This window comes from Denticeps clupeoides, chromosome 2, assembly GCF_900700375.1.
Source record: "Denticeps clupeoides chromosome 2, fDenClu1.1, whole genome shotgun sequence".
Lineage (NCBI taxonomy): Eukaryota > Metazoa > Chordata > Actinopteri > Clupeiformes > Denticipitidae > Denticeps > Denticeps clupeoides.
In genome coordinates, this window is record NC_041708.1 from 14,946,574 (window position 1) to 14,960,934 (window position 14,361).

General features: G+C 41.5%; 1 protein-coding gene across 3 annotated transcripts in view; it reads right to left on the bottom strand.

Annotated features, from left to right (window-relative positions):
- Positions 1-10,003: 10,003 nt before the first annotated feature.
- LOC114769647 (adenosine kinase-like) overlaps positions 10,004-14,361 on the bottom strand; it is a 43,575-nt gene continuing 39,217 nt past the window's right edge. For 2 of the 3 annotated variants that reach the window (XM_028962850.1, XM_028962844.1), the window contains 2 exons: positions 11,164-11,250; positions 10,004-10,610 (listed from right to left, as the gene is read on the bottom strand). In XM_028962850.1, the coding sequence (XP_028818683.1) occupies positions 10,486-10,610; positions 11,164-11,250 (212 nt within the window). In that variant the 3' untranslated portion in view covers positions 10,004-10,485. The remainder of the gene's footprint in view (positions 10,611-11,163; positions 11,251-14,361) is intronic. The other variant, XM_028962859.1, reaches the window with a different exon arrangement.

Here is a 14,361-nt window from a genome sequence, read left to right on the forward strand (position 1 = left end):
ATGGACAATAGTTCCAGATTCGGTGAGCACGAGTGTGTGACCACGAGTGTATTGCACCAGTTGTTATTTTCCATCAAACACACTCCGCCTCCCTGTGTCTTCCCCGAGTCGCGTGTCCTGTCCATGCAGTGGACCGAGAAGAACTCGGCCGGCTGGATGGCGTGGTCCAGCACCGCTAGGTTCAGCCATGTCTCGGTGAAGCAGAGAAGGTTGCAGTCCCGGATGTCTCTCTGGAACTTTACCCTGGCCCTGAGGTCATCGAGCTTGTTCTCCAGTGACTGGACATTGGCGAGCAGGATGCTAGGCAGAGGTGTGCTGTGTGCAGGGGCCCTCAGCCTGTTTCTGACGCCGGCTCGTTTCCCCCGGGGGCCGCCGCTTCACGTTGCGTCCTTTGTTCTTCCTCAGGATTTCACTCGGCCAGCTAGGATCAAAAAGCAGTCAAAGTCTTCGAATTGTAAGTGCATTGTATACTAATAGAAACAAGAGTGTCTCTACTGTATTTAATGCATTCCATGGTGGTAGATTTGCCGGTGTAGGGTTGTTGAAAGAAGGTTTAAAACACAAAAACAAACTAAACTCGGTCGGTGCAGTCATGACGGCAGCTGACCTCACCGGCGCCATCCTTCATTGCCATGTCCAGCCCACCCGTGACACCCCGTGTATAGGCGACAAAACTTTTGTCTTGTAAAAATGTGAACTTTCTGTTTAGAATAAATAATAAATAAATTTTCAATGAAAGTTATTCATTTCCATGCATTAAACATAATTTGGTAGGGTTTTAGCTTTTCATATGAGCTATTTATAACACAAACTGATTAATTAAAAGTCAGGTTAAAAGCAGGTGTTTAAAAGCAAGACGTCATACCAATAGACTGTAAACAGCCAGACGGGCGATAGCACGGGGGGCATTTGGGGTGGTGGGGGAATCTGCCCCGTCAATGTCACACTGTGCAGCTGTAGGTGGGGGGCACCTGGGTGGTAGTAGTCTAGTGGGTAAGACATTCGCTTATGAACCAGAAGTCCCAGGTTCAACCCCACCATTGTGTCCCTGAGCAATACACTTAACCCTAAATTGCTCTAGGCGGACAGTTTGTGTAATTACTGATTTAAAGTCGCTCTGAATAAGGATGTCTGATAAATGCCATAAATGTAAATAGCAGCTGTGTTATGATGCCTTGTGACCACCCTCTAACCTTCTTCTCACATGTCCAAGACCCTCTGGACAATCCTGTATAGTCCAGCCTTTGTCGAGGACCTAGAGGCTGGGGGCATGTCAATTGTAGCTGACAGATGTGTAGTGGCATCCAGAGGAACAGCAGGCATGTAAAGAAGGGATCGGGGGAAGTGGGAGGCTGGTGGTAGACCGGCCTGGGGTGAGCAAAGCACCATCCCCACACACTGCTCCCTGGGTGCCTTTTTCTTTTCTTGGACAAATCATCTGCAACCTTGCACTAATACCAATTACAGGTTTACTGTACCCTGAAATGGTCTCCCTCTCTGTATTAGTCCTTTCTTTCTGATAGAGTTTTTTTTATAGTGGAGTTTTTCCTTGTGGGCAGAAGGGTCAAATGGGTCAACTGTAGGGCTATCAAAGATCTAAGATGTCTTATTTTTGTGTTCCCTTTTATTTCTTTTGAGCATTATATATCCTAAACACATTTTAGATAATAAAATGGGACATAGACATATACTGGCATGTGCATCCCTCATAGCTGGGTTAAATTGACAAACAAATGCATCTAAGAAAAAAATTTGTATATAAAGTACAGTTTAGACACATCTTTATTTCCATGACCATTTACATTGGTAGATTTGGTAGATAACAAAAAGTGGAGACCTGGCCTTCAGAGTCACCGGACCTGAACCCAATCGAGATGGTTTGGGGTGAGCTGGACCGCAGAGTGAAGGCAAAGGGGCTACAACTTCAAGACTGTTGGAAAAACCATTTCAGGTGACTACCTCTTGAAGCTCATCGAGAGAATGCCAAGAGTGTGCAAAGAAGTAATCAGAGCAATGGGTGGCTGTAAAGTACCTCAATTGTCCTTTTATGGGTTTGACATTTTTCTTGATATAAATATTAATATTATTATTGTATTCATTAATATTTTTCTATAATCTGGGTCGTTCATGTATTTGTGGTGTGTGTGTCCATGTGGTCTTGTGTTTTTTCCTGTAGTGGTGCTGTGGTTTGCGTGTCAGTTTGATTAATCATTATAATTACATGAACAATGTCAGTGTCAGTAGTAAAGAGTAAATCCACTGATGAGAGAGACTTATCTGAAGACTCTCCAACAGAAGAATTTTTTTTTCCTCACGCAAGAAATAGTCACTGGTTCTCGTGAGAGGCGATTCACTGAAAGATGCGTGAAGAAGAAGCTAAAAGACGTAAAAAGCATTCTTGGAAGCAAATTGCAAAGGAATGTAGGAAAACTCTAAAGAAATTCTGTTTGAAAGAGGATCTGGATAAAATAATTCAACTCATTCAACGTGGATTTGATAAATCAGAATTATGAGCCACTCCAGCGCAATTCAACTAACACTCCAGAGATTGTGCAAAAACTGGATGCTTGTAATACGCTGACAACTGAGAAATGTGATTTAGTCAGTAAACTGATGGAAGCATGTTTTATTCCTGGTACCTTTAAAACAGAGGTTGAAAAGGAAAGAGTGCGGGTGATTTTAAATAAAGAAGAATATCAATCTATCTTCGGCGTAACAAACACTGCAAGTGTCATCTCAGAAGAGCCTGCGGGGTTTGATAATGCATCTGCTGCTGACTCCAAAGCTTCCAGTAAACGAGCAGATGCAGAAGAGGGTCTTGCAGCTAAATTAGAACAAGCAAAGTCTATGCAGGAGATGCAAGATCAACAGATTAGAAACTCAACCAGATGATGGTTGAAATGAAGCTAGAAGAAGAGAAAACTATGCTGAAGAAAATGCAAGTAGACATGGATGTCAAGGTGGCTGCAGCTAGGGTTCGAACATATAATAAACTTGAAGGTGAAGTGGAGAATGTGGTTGGAGAGTTCTGCGAGACCGTTCCTGTTGTTGAACCCACTACAGTTATGAATTCAAGTAAACCAAGAAGCAGAGGAGTCACATTGTTACAGCCACAGGTATCATCGCAGAGCTCATCGGCCATCTTGGCTGAAGCAATTGCAAGTTCTTTAAGCTTACTTTGTCTTTCGGTTCCTGAACCTATGGTGTTTGCTGGTGATCCTTTGACGTTTGGTGATTTTAAGATGTCATTCCTAAATTTAATTAGCAGGAAATCTATCCCTGCCTGTGACAAGATGCTCTACTTGAAATGCTACCTTGTAGGAGAGGCACGTAAAGCTGTAGAAGGGTTCTTTTACCAAAGCTCTGAAGATGCATATGAGGGTGCCTGGGCTGTTTTAGAAGATCGGTGTCACGTTCCTAAGTCTAGGGGTCTCAGAAACGCAACAAGGGTGTGGAGAGGAGGAGGTCCACTGTTACACATGCAACCAAACAAATGATACAAACAGTGCTTTTATTTACAGTGTGCTAACAGGTTCAATAAGACAGAGGACTCAGGACAGCTAACCAACATCAAAACAGCCTAAAGGAAGGGATGGGATAACAGCAGGGATAACTAAAACACGTACAAGTTACCAAAAACGGCACATGACAGGCTAACAGCTAACAGGCTAACAACAAAGGGTCTATCACACAAAGCAACAAGAAACACGAATGAGATCCCCAACGGAGCTCCATGCAGATCTCCGTGGACCCTGGGGACCTCCCAAAAGCATAAGGGCCTAGCAGACCCTAGGGACCTCCCGAACACCATCTGAAGTCTCTTTAAATAGGTGGAGGTGACCAATGACAGATGGAGCTGGTAGGCCTCAACTCCTCCCAAGAGTCAACCTAAAAGGGACAGGACACAAAAAACACAGCCAGACACACAGAACACGTGGGAGCATACGTCCAGGGACGTAACAATCAGTATGGAAATCCATTTATTGAACAGAAAGCTTTCAGAGACAAGCTTATGAAATGGCCTAAGATTAATTCATACAATTCTCTTGCATTAAGAGAATTTGCAGATATCTTGAAAAGCTGTGTGGAAGCTATGCCTCATGTTAAAGGCCTGAGTATATTAAATGACTGCGAGGAACATCATAAGATGTTGAGAAAATTGCCATATTGGATCGTACAAAAATGGAGTAGGATTGTTGTAGGAGAACTTGACACAACAGAAGCATATCCAGCCTTCGACCGCTTCACAGAGTTTGTGTTTAAGGAAGCTCGTTTAGCCTGTAACCCCATCACTTCTACCTTCATTTTAAGTTCAAGAACAGCAGAGGAGAAGCTGCCTAAAAAGGCAAAGACCTTTAGCACAAGTGCTCAATCAAAAGATTACACATAAAAAACAAAAAAAAGAAGTGTGTCTTTATATAAGCCAAAGTAACCATGCCTCATATATAAGGATGAATTGCATGGCATTTCTAAATGCTCAGTCTGTGCTGCCAAGTCGATGGAAGATAAAAGGGCATTTATACATCAGAATTATCTTTGTTTTGGATGTTTGTGTAAAGGTCATTTCATTAAAGACTGCATGACCAGACATACCTGCGGGGTGTGTGGCCGTCGCCATCCAACCTGTTTGCACAAAGAGAGAGAGAAGAAACCTGGGGAAGCCGTAATGAAAGGTTCTGTTTCTGCAGAAAGGCAAGTGACCAAAGAAGTTCAAAAAGTTAACTCCCATGCGTTGATTCAAAAGGCGTCTGTTACTTCAAGTATTGTTCCTGTTTATTTGTCATCTGTGAATTAACCTGAAAAGGAAATTCTCACATATGCTCTTCTTGATACACATAGTGACTCAACATTTTGTCTTGCAAGACCTTGTTAGAGAGTTGGAGTTAGTTACTCAACCACTGCAGTTGAAACTCAGTACAATGACATCTGTAGACACTGTTATATCTAGACAAAGTGTTGGATGCTTGCAAGTTAGAAGTTTTTTTTCAGGAAATAATTACATTCTGTTTTTGGCAAGCATATACACATATTTTTATTCCAGTCGATAAATCTTGTGCACTAACAGCAGCTACAGCTATGCAGTGGTCTCATCTTAAACACCTTGCAAATGAACTGTCAGCACTCCGAGACTGTGATGTGGGACTGCTAATCAGATGTAACTGTCCTTCAGCTTTAGCTCCCCTTGAAGTCATCATTGGTCATGAAAATGAGCCGTTTGCACAGAAGACTGAGTTGGGATGGAGTATCATTGGAGCAGTAAACCCCCATCTGGATAGACAAGGAAACCACATGTTTGTGCACAGAGTTGCAGTGAAGGAAATTGCTGTTCCATCCACTACAGACATTTTGAGAGTTTTGCAGTCAGACTTCAGTGAAAGAAACTCTGAGGGCAAACTTGTCTCTCAAGATGACGTGCACTTTGGCCAATATTCGCCTTAATCATTTAAAGAGGAAGTTACAAGCTAATCAGCAGTTCCATGATCATTACAAGGCCTTTATGGAAGATGTGATCAATAATGGTGATGCAGAGCCAGTTCCAGAGGCAGCGGTGGGAGAGGTCCTTTGGTATATACCTCATCACGGTGTGTACCATCATAAGAAACCTGGCAGGCTAAGAGTTGTTTTTGATTGCTCAACTAAATTTCGTGGCATATCCTTAAATTTCACACAATTGTCAGGTCCTGACCCAATTAATTCACTGGTGGGAGTTCTCTGTCATTTCAGCAAAGAGGCAGTGGCCATTATCTGCAATATCGAAAGAATGTTCCATAAATTCTTTGTTACACCTGAGAATCGCAGCTTTTTAAGGTTTCTATAGTGGGAGCATGGAGATCTTGATTGTGAGCCTACAGAATATCAGATGGCAGTACATCCTTTTGGTGCTACTTCTTCTCCAGGATGTGCCAATTTTGGTTAAAGGTATTTGGCACAGCAAAACTCTGCAGGAGCCTTTGTGGCAAACAGTTCCTATGTGGATGATGGGCTAGTGAGTGTTCCTTCAATCCAAGAAGCCTCTGAGCTGATTGTTGAAGCGCAGCAGTTTTGTAAAGAAGGAGACTTAAGGCTCCATAAGTTCAAGTGAAATAAGAGAGAAGTTCTTGGCTGTGTGGCTATATCCGAAAGAGCGACAAGTGTTGAACGCCTTGACCTCAATCAAGATTCAGTGGTGGGCTGGGCATTTAGTGGCTAATAGTGGCTAATTGAAAGTGATCAATATAGTTTTGATGTAAACTTGAAAAACAAACCTGATACTCGTTGTGGCATTCTTTCAGTTATAGCCTCATTGTATGATCCGTTGGGGTTTGTCGCCCCATTTATTTTGAGTGTAAAATGTGTTCTTCAGGAGCTGTGTTGCAGGAGCATCAAATGGGATGAGCCACTTCCTGAGGACTAGAGTCCACGTTGGGAGGAATGGAAGACAGGTCTTGAAGGGCAGAGAGAAGTTTTAATCCCTAGATGCTACTATCCATCACACTTCGGCAAGAATGTGAGCGTCGAATTGCACCATTTTTCAGTCATTAGTACATTCATTTACATTTACAGCATTTATCAGATGCCCTTATCCAGAGCGACTTACAATCAGTAGTTTGAGCGACTTACAATCAGTAGTTACAGGGACAGTCCCCTGGAGCAACTTAGGGTTAAGTGTCTTGCTCAGGGACACAATGGTAGTAAGTGGGATTTGAACCTGGGTCTTCTGGTTCATAGGCGAGTGTGTTACCCGCTAGGCTACTACCACCCTAGTACCGTGGGATATGGTGCCTGTTCCTACCTTCGATACAAGAGTGACCACATCAAAGTACATTGCAGTTTCGGCATGGCTAAGGCAAGGATTGCATCATCAAAGGTCACAAGTATTCCTTGCTTAGAACTTTCAGCTGCTGTGATTGTGGCTCGTTTTTTTTTTTTTGTTCTTCTGGACAGTTCTTCTGGACAGATTCTCAAGTCACTCTAGCATATATCAACAATGAAGCACGACGGTTTCATGTGTTTGTAGCAAATCGTTTACAGCTAATAAGAGGGTGTTAGTAGCCTAATGGGTAACACACTCGCCTATGAACCAGAAGACCCAGGTTCAAATTCCACTTACTACCATTGTGTCCCTGAGCAAGACACTTAACCCTAAGTTGCTCCAGGGGGGGGACTGTCCCTGTAACTACTGATTGTAAGTCGCTCTGGATAAGGGGGTCTGATAAATGCCGTAAAAAAAAAAAAAGAAAAGAGACAACACTAACCCCAGCCAGTGGCATTATGTTGATACAGCAGAAAACCCAGCTGACTACTCCTCTAGGAACTGTGCATAAGAAATTCTATCAACCAATTGGTTATCAGGTCCTGAGTTCCTGTGGAGAGGGATACAACTTGATCTCTTGGTTTGTGACCCTGAGGTTAAAGCAGTCCAAACATTCGTGTCAAGAGGCACAGATATGCTCGATTGCCTGTGTAGATTTTCATCTTGGACAACACTCCTTAAGGTAGTCGCAAGAATTAAAAGACTGAACGAAAGTGTTTTACAGATGTTGTAACTGCTAAGGACTGTGAGAGTGCAGCTAAAGTTTTAATAAGGCTTGTCCAACATCAGTCATTCATCCAAGAGATGAAGACACTTGAAGCAGGACAAGGTTTGACCAGTTCCAGTCCTCTCTTCCATCTTGATCCATTCTTGAGCGAGGGTGTACTTCGTGTTGGTGAAAGATTAAAATTTGGGAAGTTGGGAGCATCTAATACCATTACAAATGTCTTAAACGCTACCATGGCCCAATGTGTTTGTAGGCTTGATGATGTGTGCCTTAGAACATTCTTTTACGAGGCCATGGCTATTGTTAACAGCTAAATGTTAACAGAACAGCTGAATGTTAACAGAAGAAATCCTTCAGGGAAACCAGTGGCAGTTGGGACGAGTGGTGGAAACGACTGTGGACAGTGATGCTCTGGTTCAAAGAGTTAGAGTATGAATGGGGGAACAGAAATCACTTAAATAGAATTCCCAATGTAAACCCTCAATTATAGAAAGACCAATACAAAAGCTAGTCCTGCTACTTGAAAGTGAATAGCTTTTTGTGCTTATTTGCACCTTTTTGTAGTTTTGTAGATGGTCCTTAGAATTTGGGAATCATGTATGGTTGTGAGAACATGACATGGCATGTAAAGGACCACAAATTGTGCTTTTATGGGTTTGACATTTTTCTTGATATAAATATTAATACTATTATTGAATTAATTCATATTTGTTAGAGTTGTACGCTGTTCCAACACTTATAAACCAGAGAAGAATGACATGAAGAAGTTGAGTTCTTTTACTTGCAAGGAGAGCGATCAGAGACGACCAATACAGCAGCCTCCAAAAAGCTCTGCCGTCTCTTCCGCTTCCTCTCTTTTTATTCAATAATAGGGCGGTACATTCATCACAGGATCACACCAAATAAGCTTATAATTTGCATGTAGGGTTGTCTCTTTGGTAGACGCTCCATCGCCAAGGTCTTCTTGTTTTTCTTGCTTCTCCGCAGCTGCAGGCCTCCTCTTATCAAGTCGCGATCATTCTGTTCTGCAAACAGCCTTTAGCCCACCAGTTTCTGAAGAGACTAATGATTCAATGTAGTGCGCATATTAAAAAGATTAATATAGTTTAATGCATGCGAGATATATATATATGTCAAAAGGATTAATAGAGTTTAATACATGTGGGATATATATGTCAAAAAGGTAGTAAAGGTTAATAGCATGATAACTTATATACATTTTCCAACAATATTTTTCTATAATGTTGATTGTTCATGTATTTTGTGATTGAGTGGTGTGTGTGTGTCCATGTGGTCTTGTGTTTTGTCCTGTGGTTGGTGCTGTGGTTTGCATGGGAGGAGTTTGATAATGCAGCCAGCAGATGTTGACTGTTAAGTGAGCTGTGCCATGTTCTGTTGTTCACTGGATTAGTTTGTTGCCCAGTTTGAGCTGCATGTGTATTGCCGAAGCTGGTCTTGGCCACTGGTACGATAACAGAGGAATTGGTTGTCATGCTGAATGTTTGCATACCTTGGTGAGTGCAGCGACGTATGTTTATTTTCATGATGTGTATTTGTAATTCTTATTTATGTGTATGGTTATGTGTATGTTTCTGTGTATTTTCATTTAGTTTTCATGGTGCTGTAAAGAAACAAAGACTGGATGAGATTTCAAGAATTTTTAATAAAGCAAAAAGAAATTAAGCATCTGTCGAGACTCACTTTGGAATCCAAGTTTTTTTTTTTAGTTATTTCACCTTTTTTTAAGTACATAACTCCACGTGTTCATTAATAGTTTGGCAGATTCTTACTGAATGAATCAAATGTAAATGGTCATGAAAATAAAGAAAATGTGAAGGTGTGTCCAAACGTTTGGCCTGTACTGTGTGCAATATATGTGTGGTCTCCAAGTGCCTGTATGACCTCCCACCTCTGGATATTTAGCCCCCATCACCCTTGATGAGCAGTGGGCAGCCATGAAAGACACCAGTGGAGCAGTGTGTGAGGACAGTGCTTCGGAGACTAGAACCAGCAACCTTCTGACACACACAGCTCAAAATAACTCCATGTAACTCAAAGTCAATCACACATCTGTGAAATCAGACTGTCCACTTAGGAAGCAACACTCATTGACAATCAATTTCACATGCTGTTGTTCAAATGGAATGGACAACGTGGAAATTACAGGAAATTAGCAAGACATCCCTGGGTGGTAGTAGCCTAGTGTGTAACACACTCGCCTATGAACCAGAAGACCCAGGTTCAAATCTCACTTACTGCCATTGTGTCCCTGAGCAAGACACTTAACCCTAAGTTGCTCCAGGGGGACTGTCCCTGTAACTACTGATTGTAAGTCGCTCTGGATAAGGGCGTCTGATAAATGCCGTAGAATGTAAAATGTAAATAAAGGAGTAATTCACAGACCAGTTCTGAGTTCCTATGCCTTCTAGCTGATGTGGTTCTCTCTCTCTCTCTGATTCATCAATGAAGAGAATACAACGATATCAAAATTCAAAAAATATTTATTGTATTTTTTTTTTTAAAACATTGTTTTCAAAAAGAATGTAAGCACAAGCAGATTGGACCACATAGGACTGGCGTTTCCCATCTGCATTCTGACATTTAAATATCTACATTTAAAATGGAAAGGATTCCCTGCATCACGTATTATTTTTCTGCTCACAATTAATATATCAGCTGTACTCCAGATCAACAAACTCACACAACTGTGTGATGAGAAAATCAATCCAAAAATTTTCCTTCAGAGTAGACAAACACTGATATTATGTAATCACCCATTTACTTAAAAGTACCAGTGAGGGCTGAAATACTATAGCAATCATTCTGCTTTATCTTTAGAGTAATAACATTAATGTAGGCACACTGTAGGATGAATGTTGGCTGGAGCATTGCATTCAGGAGAAAATTGGGAATTAAAAAGATAAAAGTGGTCAGTCATACAGTGAAGATGGTGTGGATTACAGAATCAGTGGAAATCTGGTTTCTCAGGGAAGGTGCAGCCAGCACGGCGGATAATGACGTTGGCGGCATAATGTCCTGCGTAGATACACTGATCCAAAGATTTATCCTGCACCAGTTCTGACAGGAAACCTGCAAAAAGGAATTTTAGCATTTTAAAAAAAGCATTTTAGTCCTCTCTAAACTAGAATTACAGATATTCAATTTTTTTTAATTCTCTTCATCTCTCTCACCCTAAGCTCTTTAACACTCAGCTGAAACTGATGACTAAGTAAATACACGTATTGCTCAATTACTGTCAGAGTGCAACAGAGGGCGAGAAAGATGGTTTGTGTGAAAGAATGATGTGATCACACACATACACACAAGTTAATATATTTACAGATGGTAATAATCATGTAACACATCGATCATAAATTGTTAATAATTTAACCATCTACAAACATTTATTTTCAGCTTACTCTCAATATGATCTAATTTACCTCTAATCAGGAAAAGCAATATTTCGTTAACTATTACACACACATCATTACACACGAATCAAATTCTATTTCTCCCAGTTATATTACACAAACTACCATCTACTTATCAGTTAAAGATGGCTATTTTTAGTAGAATGTCTCTGCAATTGTCAGCATTTCTAAGGCAATCAAAACACGTAACACTTAAAACATGTCACTCATACCGCCAACAAATGCATCCCCAGCACCGTTTGTGTCCACAATCTCACTTGGGTTCATCTTCACCACAGGGAATACTTCCACCTTTCCACCTGCAAAAAAAAATCAACAACAAAAAAGCCTTGCTTGATACGGACACAAATCACAAACACAATATTGGGCCAAGCAATTTCTTAAGACAATACTCGGAGTGTCGTCTATGAAAACTTTTTGAAACTTATGAAACTTTTTGGGCAAGATTGCATCCATCTCAACTGGGAGGACACAGCTCAGTTATCTAAAATCTGGTTTATAGCCTTAAAACCAAAAATTAAAACTCATCAAAGCTGAGACGAGGCAGCAGACAGACTGGCTAAACAGAGTGCCTGCCATTTTGTGCAGAGCCACCACGCACCTTGTACGCTATTTACTCTGTGTCCATAACGTACTCTCATAAAACAAGAGCTCCTGCAAGAAAAAGGAATATTAATAATAAAACACATAAATGTGCTGACGCTTGGCAACTTATGTCAGTGTCAGCAATGTATTAATCGTAAATGAACCACCTCCGATATCAGAATAGGACAATTAAATGTTAGATCTCTTATGCCTAAAGCACTGTGTTAATGAAATTATTACACACCAGGGGGTTGTTGTACTGTGCTTGACTGAAACTTGCTTAAAATCAGAATATCTTTGTCATTTTAATAAGTCGCTCAGTTGGAGAGGTATCTTAAATACTGTGTGTAATAGCATCAAACAAGTCAAGCAGGTACACGAATCTCGCTTAACTGAAAAAGGAGGTGGCGTCGCAGTAATTTACAATGATAAACTTGGGATCACACATAAACCTAGACTATTTTGAGATTGTTTATACAGAGTTTATCCCACTATTTTATTATTTACAGACACCCAGGACCTTACGACTTTATTTCCAACCTGGTTGTATCTTGCAACCAGGGAGGACATTTTGGAGACAATGATTTATTATTAAAAGAAACAAAAAACAGGCACAATGGCTGAAAAACACACACAAAAAAACTTAAAGCAACCTGAAGGCATGGGGCATAAGGCATGGAACACAAACACAAACTCGTGTAAGGAAAGGACCGTATCAATGTCGCAGCATCTACTGGGTGCTGCAGACCTGCTTTTCAGGGAGTCTTGATTAGGTGCCTTGCCACCGGCTGTGAGAGCTCAATGGTGTCACAGTATCTGTAGATGAAGTCTTAATTGTTCGCAACAAATGTTTTATTAATATCCTCCCATATTTATCAACACTGATCAACTCACCCTCAAACCCTGCTGAACTCGACAAAGCAACTAAAAGCCTAGAATTAACACTTTGTAATAAATTAGATAATGTAGCTCCAATCAAATAAAAAAAAAAGTTGATACTTTGGTATAACGATCAAATGTGCTCAATAAAACAGACCGTGCAGAAATTAGAACATTAATGATGTCAAACTAAATTGATTATATTTCACATAGCATGGATAGAGAGCATCCTCAACAATAGGAAATCTATTAGTGTGGCACAGTGAATCACTTTTTCCACATTTTGTTATGTTACAGCCTTATTTCAAAATGGATTAAATAATTAAATAATCACATGCATATGTATACATAAGCATTCACAGACTTTCCTCAATACTTTCTCTGGGCTGTGGCCTAGCAGTTAAGGAAGTGGCCCCGTAATCAGAAGGTTGTTGGTGTGAATCCCGATCTGTGAAGGTGCCACTGAGCAAAGCACATCCCCAGACACTGCTCCCCGGGTGCCTGACATGGCTGCCCACTGCTCACCAAGGGTGATGGGTTAAAAGCAGACGACACATTTCGTTGTGTGCACCGTGTGCTGTGCTGCAGCGTATCTCAATGACAATCACTTCACTTTCACTTCATATTACTGAAACGGATTACTGCAGAGAAAGGTTTTCCTCTGTCCAGAGGACCTCTGACAGAGTGAGCATTGGGTTCTTGGTCACCTCGTTGACTAAGGCCCTTCTCCCCCAATCACTCAATTTAGGGTGGCCAACCAGCTCTAGGAAGAGTCCTGGTGGTTTTGAACTTCTCCCACCTTTCATAAGCAGCTGACATTTTTCTGTAACCTGTGCCTCGAGACACTCCTGTCTCTGAGGTCTACAGACCATTTCTTTTGATTTCATGCTTGGTTTATGCTCTGACATGAACAGTCAATTGTGGGACCTTATATAGGCAATTGTGTGCCTTTCCAGAATTTTAATGGAAAATGCATTTAATTTATTTTAGAATAAATCTGCAACATAAACAGTGTGGAAAAAGGTATGCGCTAGTGTCACTATTGCACTTGCTTACCACATATTTCTGTACCATATACGTTTATGACATTTATCAGACTTACAATCTGTAGTTAGAGGGACAATCCCCCTTGAGATAGTTAGGGTTAAGTGTCTTGCTCAGGAACACAATGGTAAGCGGGATTGTAAACAGGTGTGTGGGGCAGTGGTGGCCTTGTGGTTAAGACATTGGACCCGTAATCATAAGGTTGCTGTTTCGAATCCGATCTGCCAAGGTGCCACTGAGGAAAGTACAGTCCCCACACACTGCTCCCCAGGCGCTTTCATGGTTGCACTGCTCACTAAGGGTGATGGGTTAAAAGCAGGGGACACATTTCGTTGTGTTCACCGTGTGCTGTGCTGTGTATCACAATGACAATCACTTCACTTTCACTTGGGGCCAATACCAAGAGACAACCTTTCTCAATGTGGCATCAATTTCAACATTGGCGCGCCTTCGGGTGGCAGGCAGTCAGATGTTGCTCGTGAACTTGTGTCTCAAAGTGTCATCAGAAGACTTGCATTTAGACACAGAACTCACTGGCAGAGTTCATGACAGACCCAGGAGTGGAGCCCCATGAGTGACAGACCGCAATGATGACCAGTACCTAAGGACCAGTACCTATGCACTCAGACATTGTTATGCAACTGCCACACAGTTGCATTAGTGGTACTAGGGTTTCCAGACAAACCAATCGCAACCGACTCCACCGCTTTGGCTTGAATGCCAGATGATCGTTGCAAGTGACTACAATGACACCGCTGTGAATGTCACAAGACCATGTGACCTGGATAATAAAGCAGTGGTCTACCGTCCTGTTCACTGATGAGTGTCGCATCAGCGTTGTTGGAGAAGGTGAGGTGAGTGATACACTGAGGTCAACATGGTTGGAGAGGAATTAGGGTCCC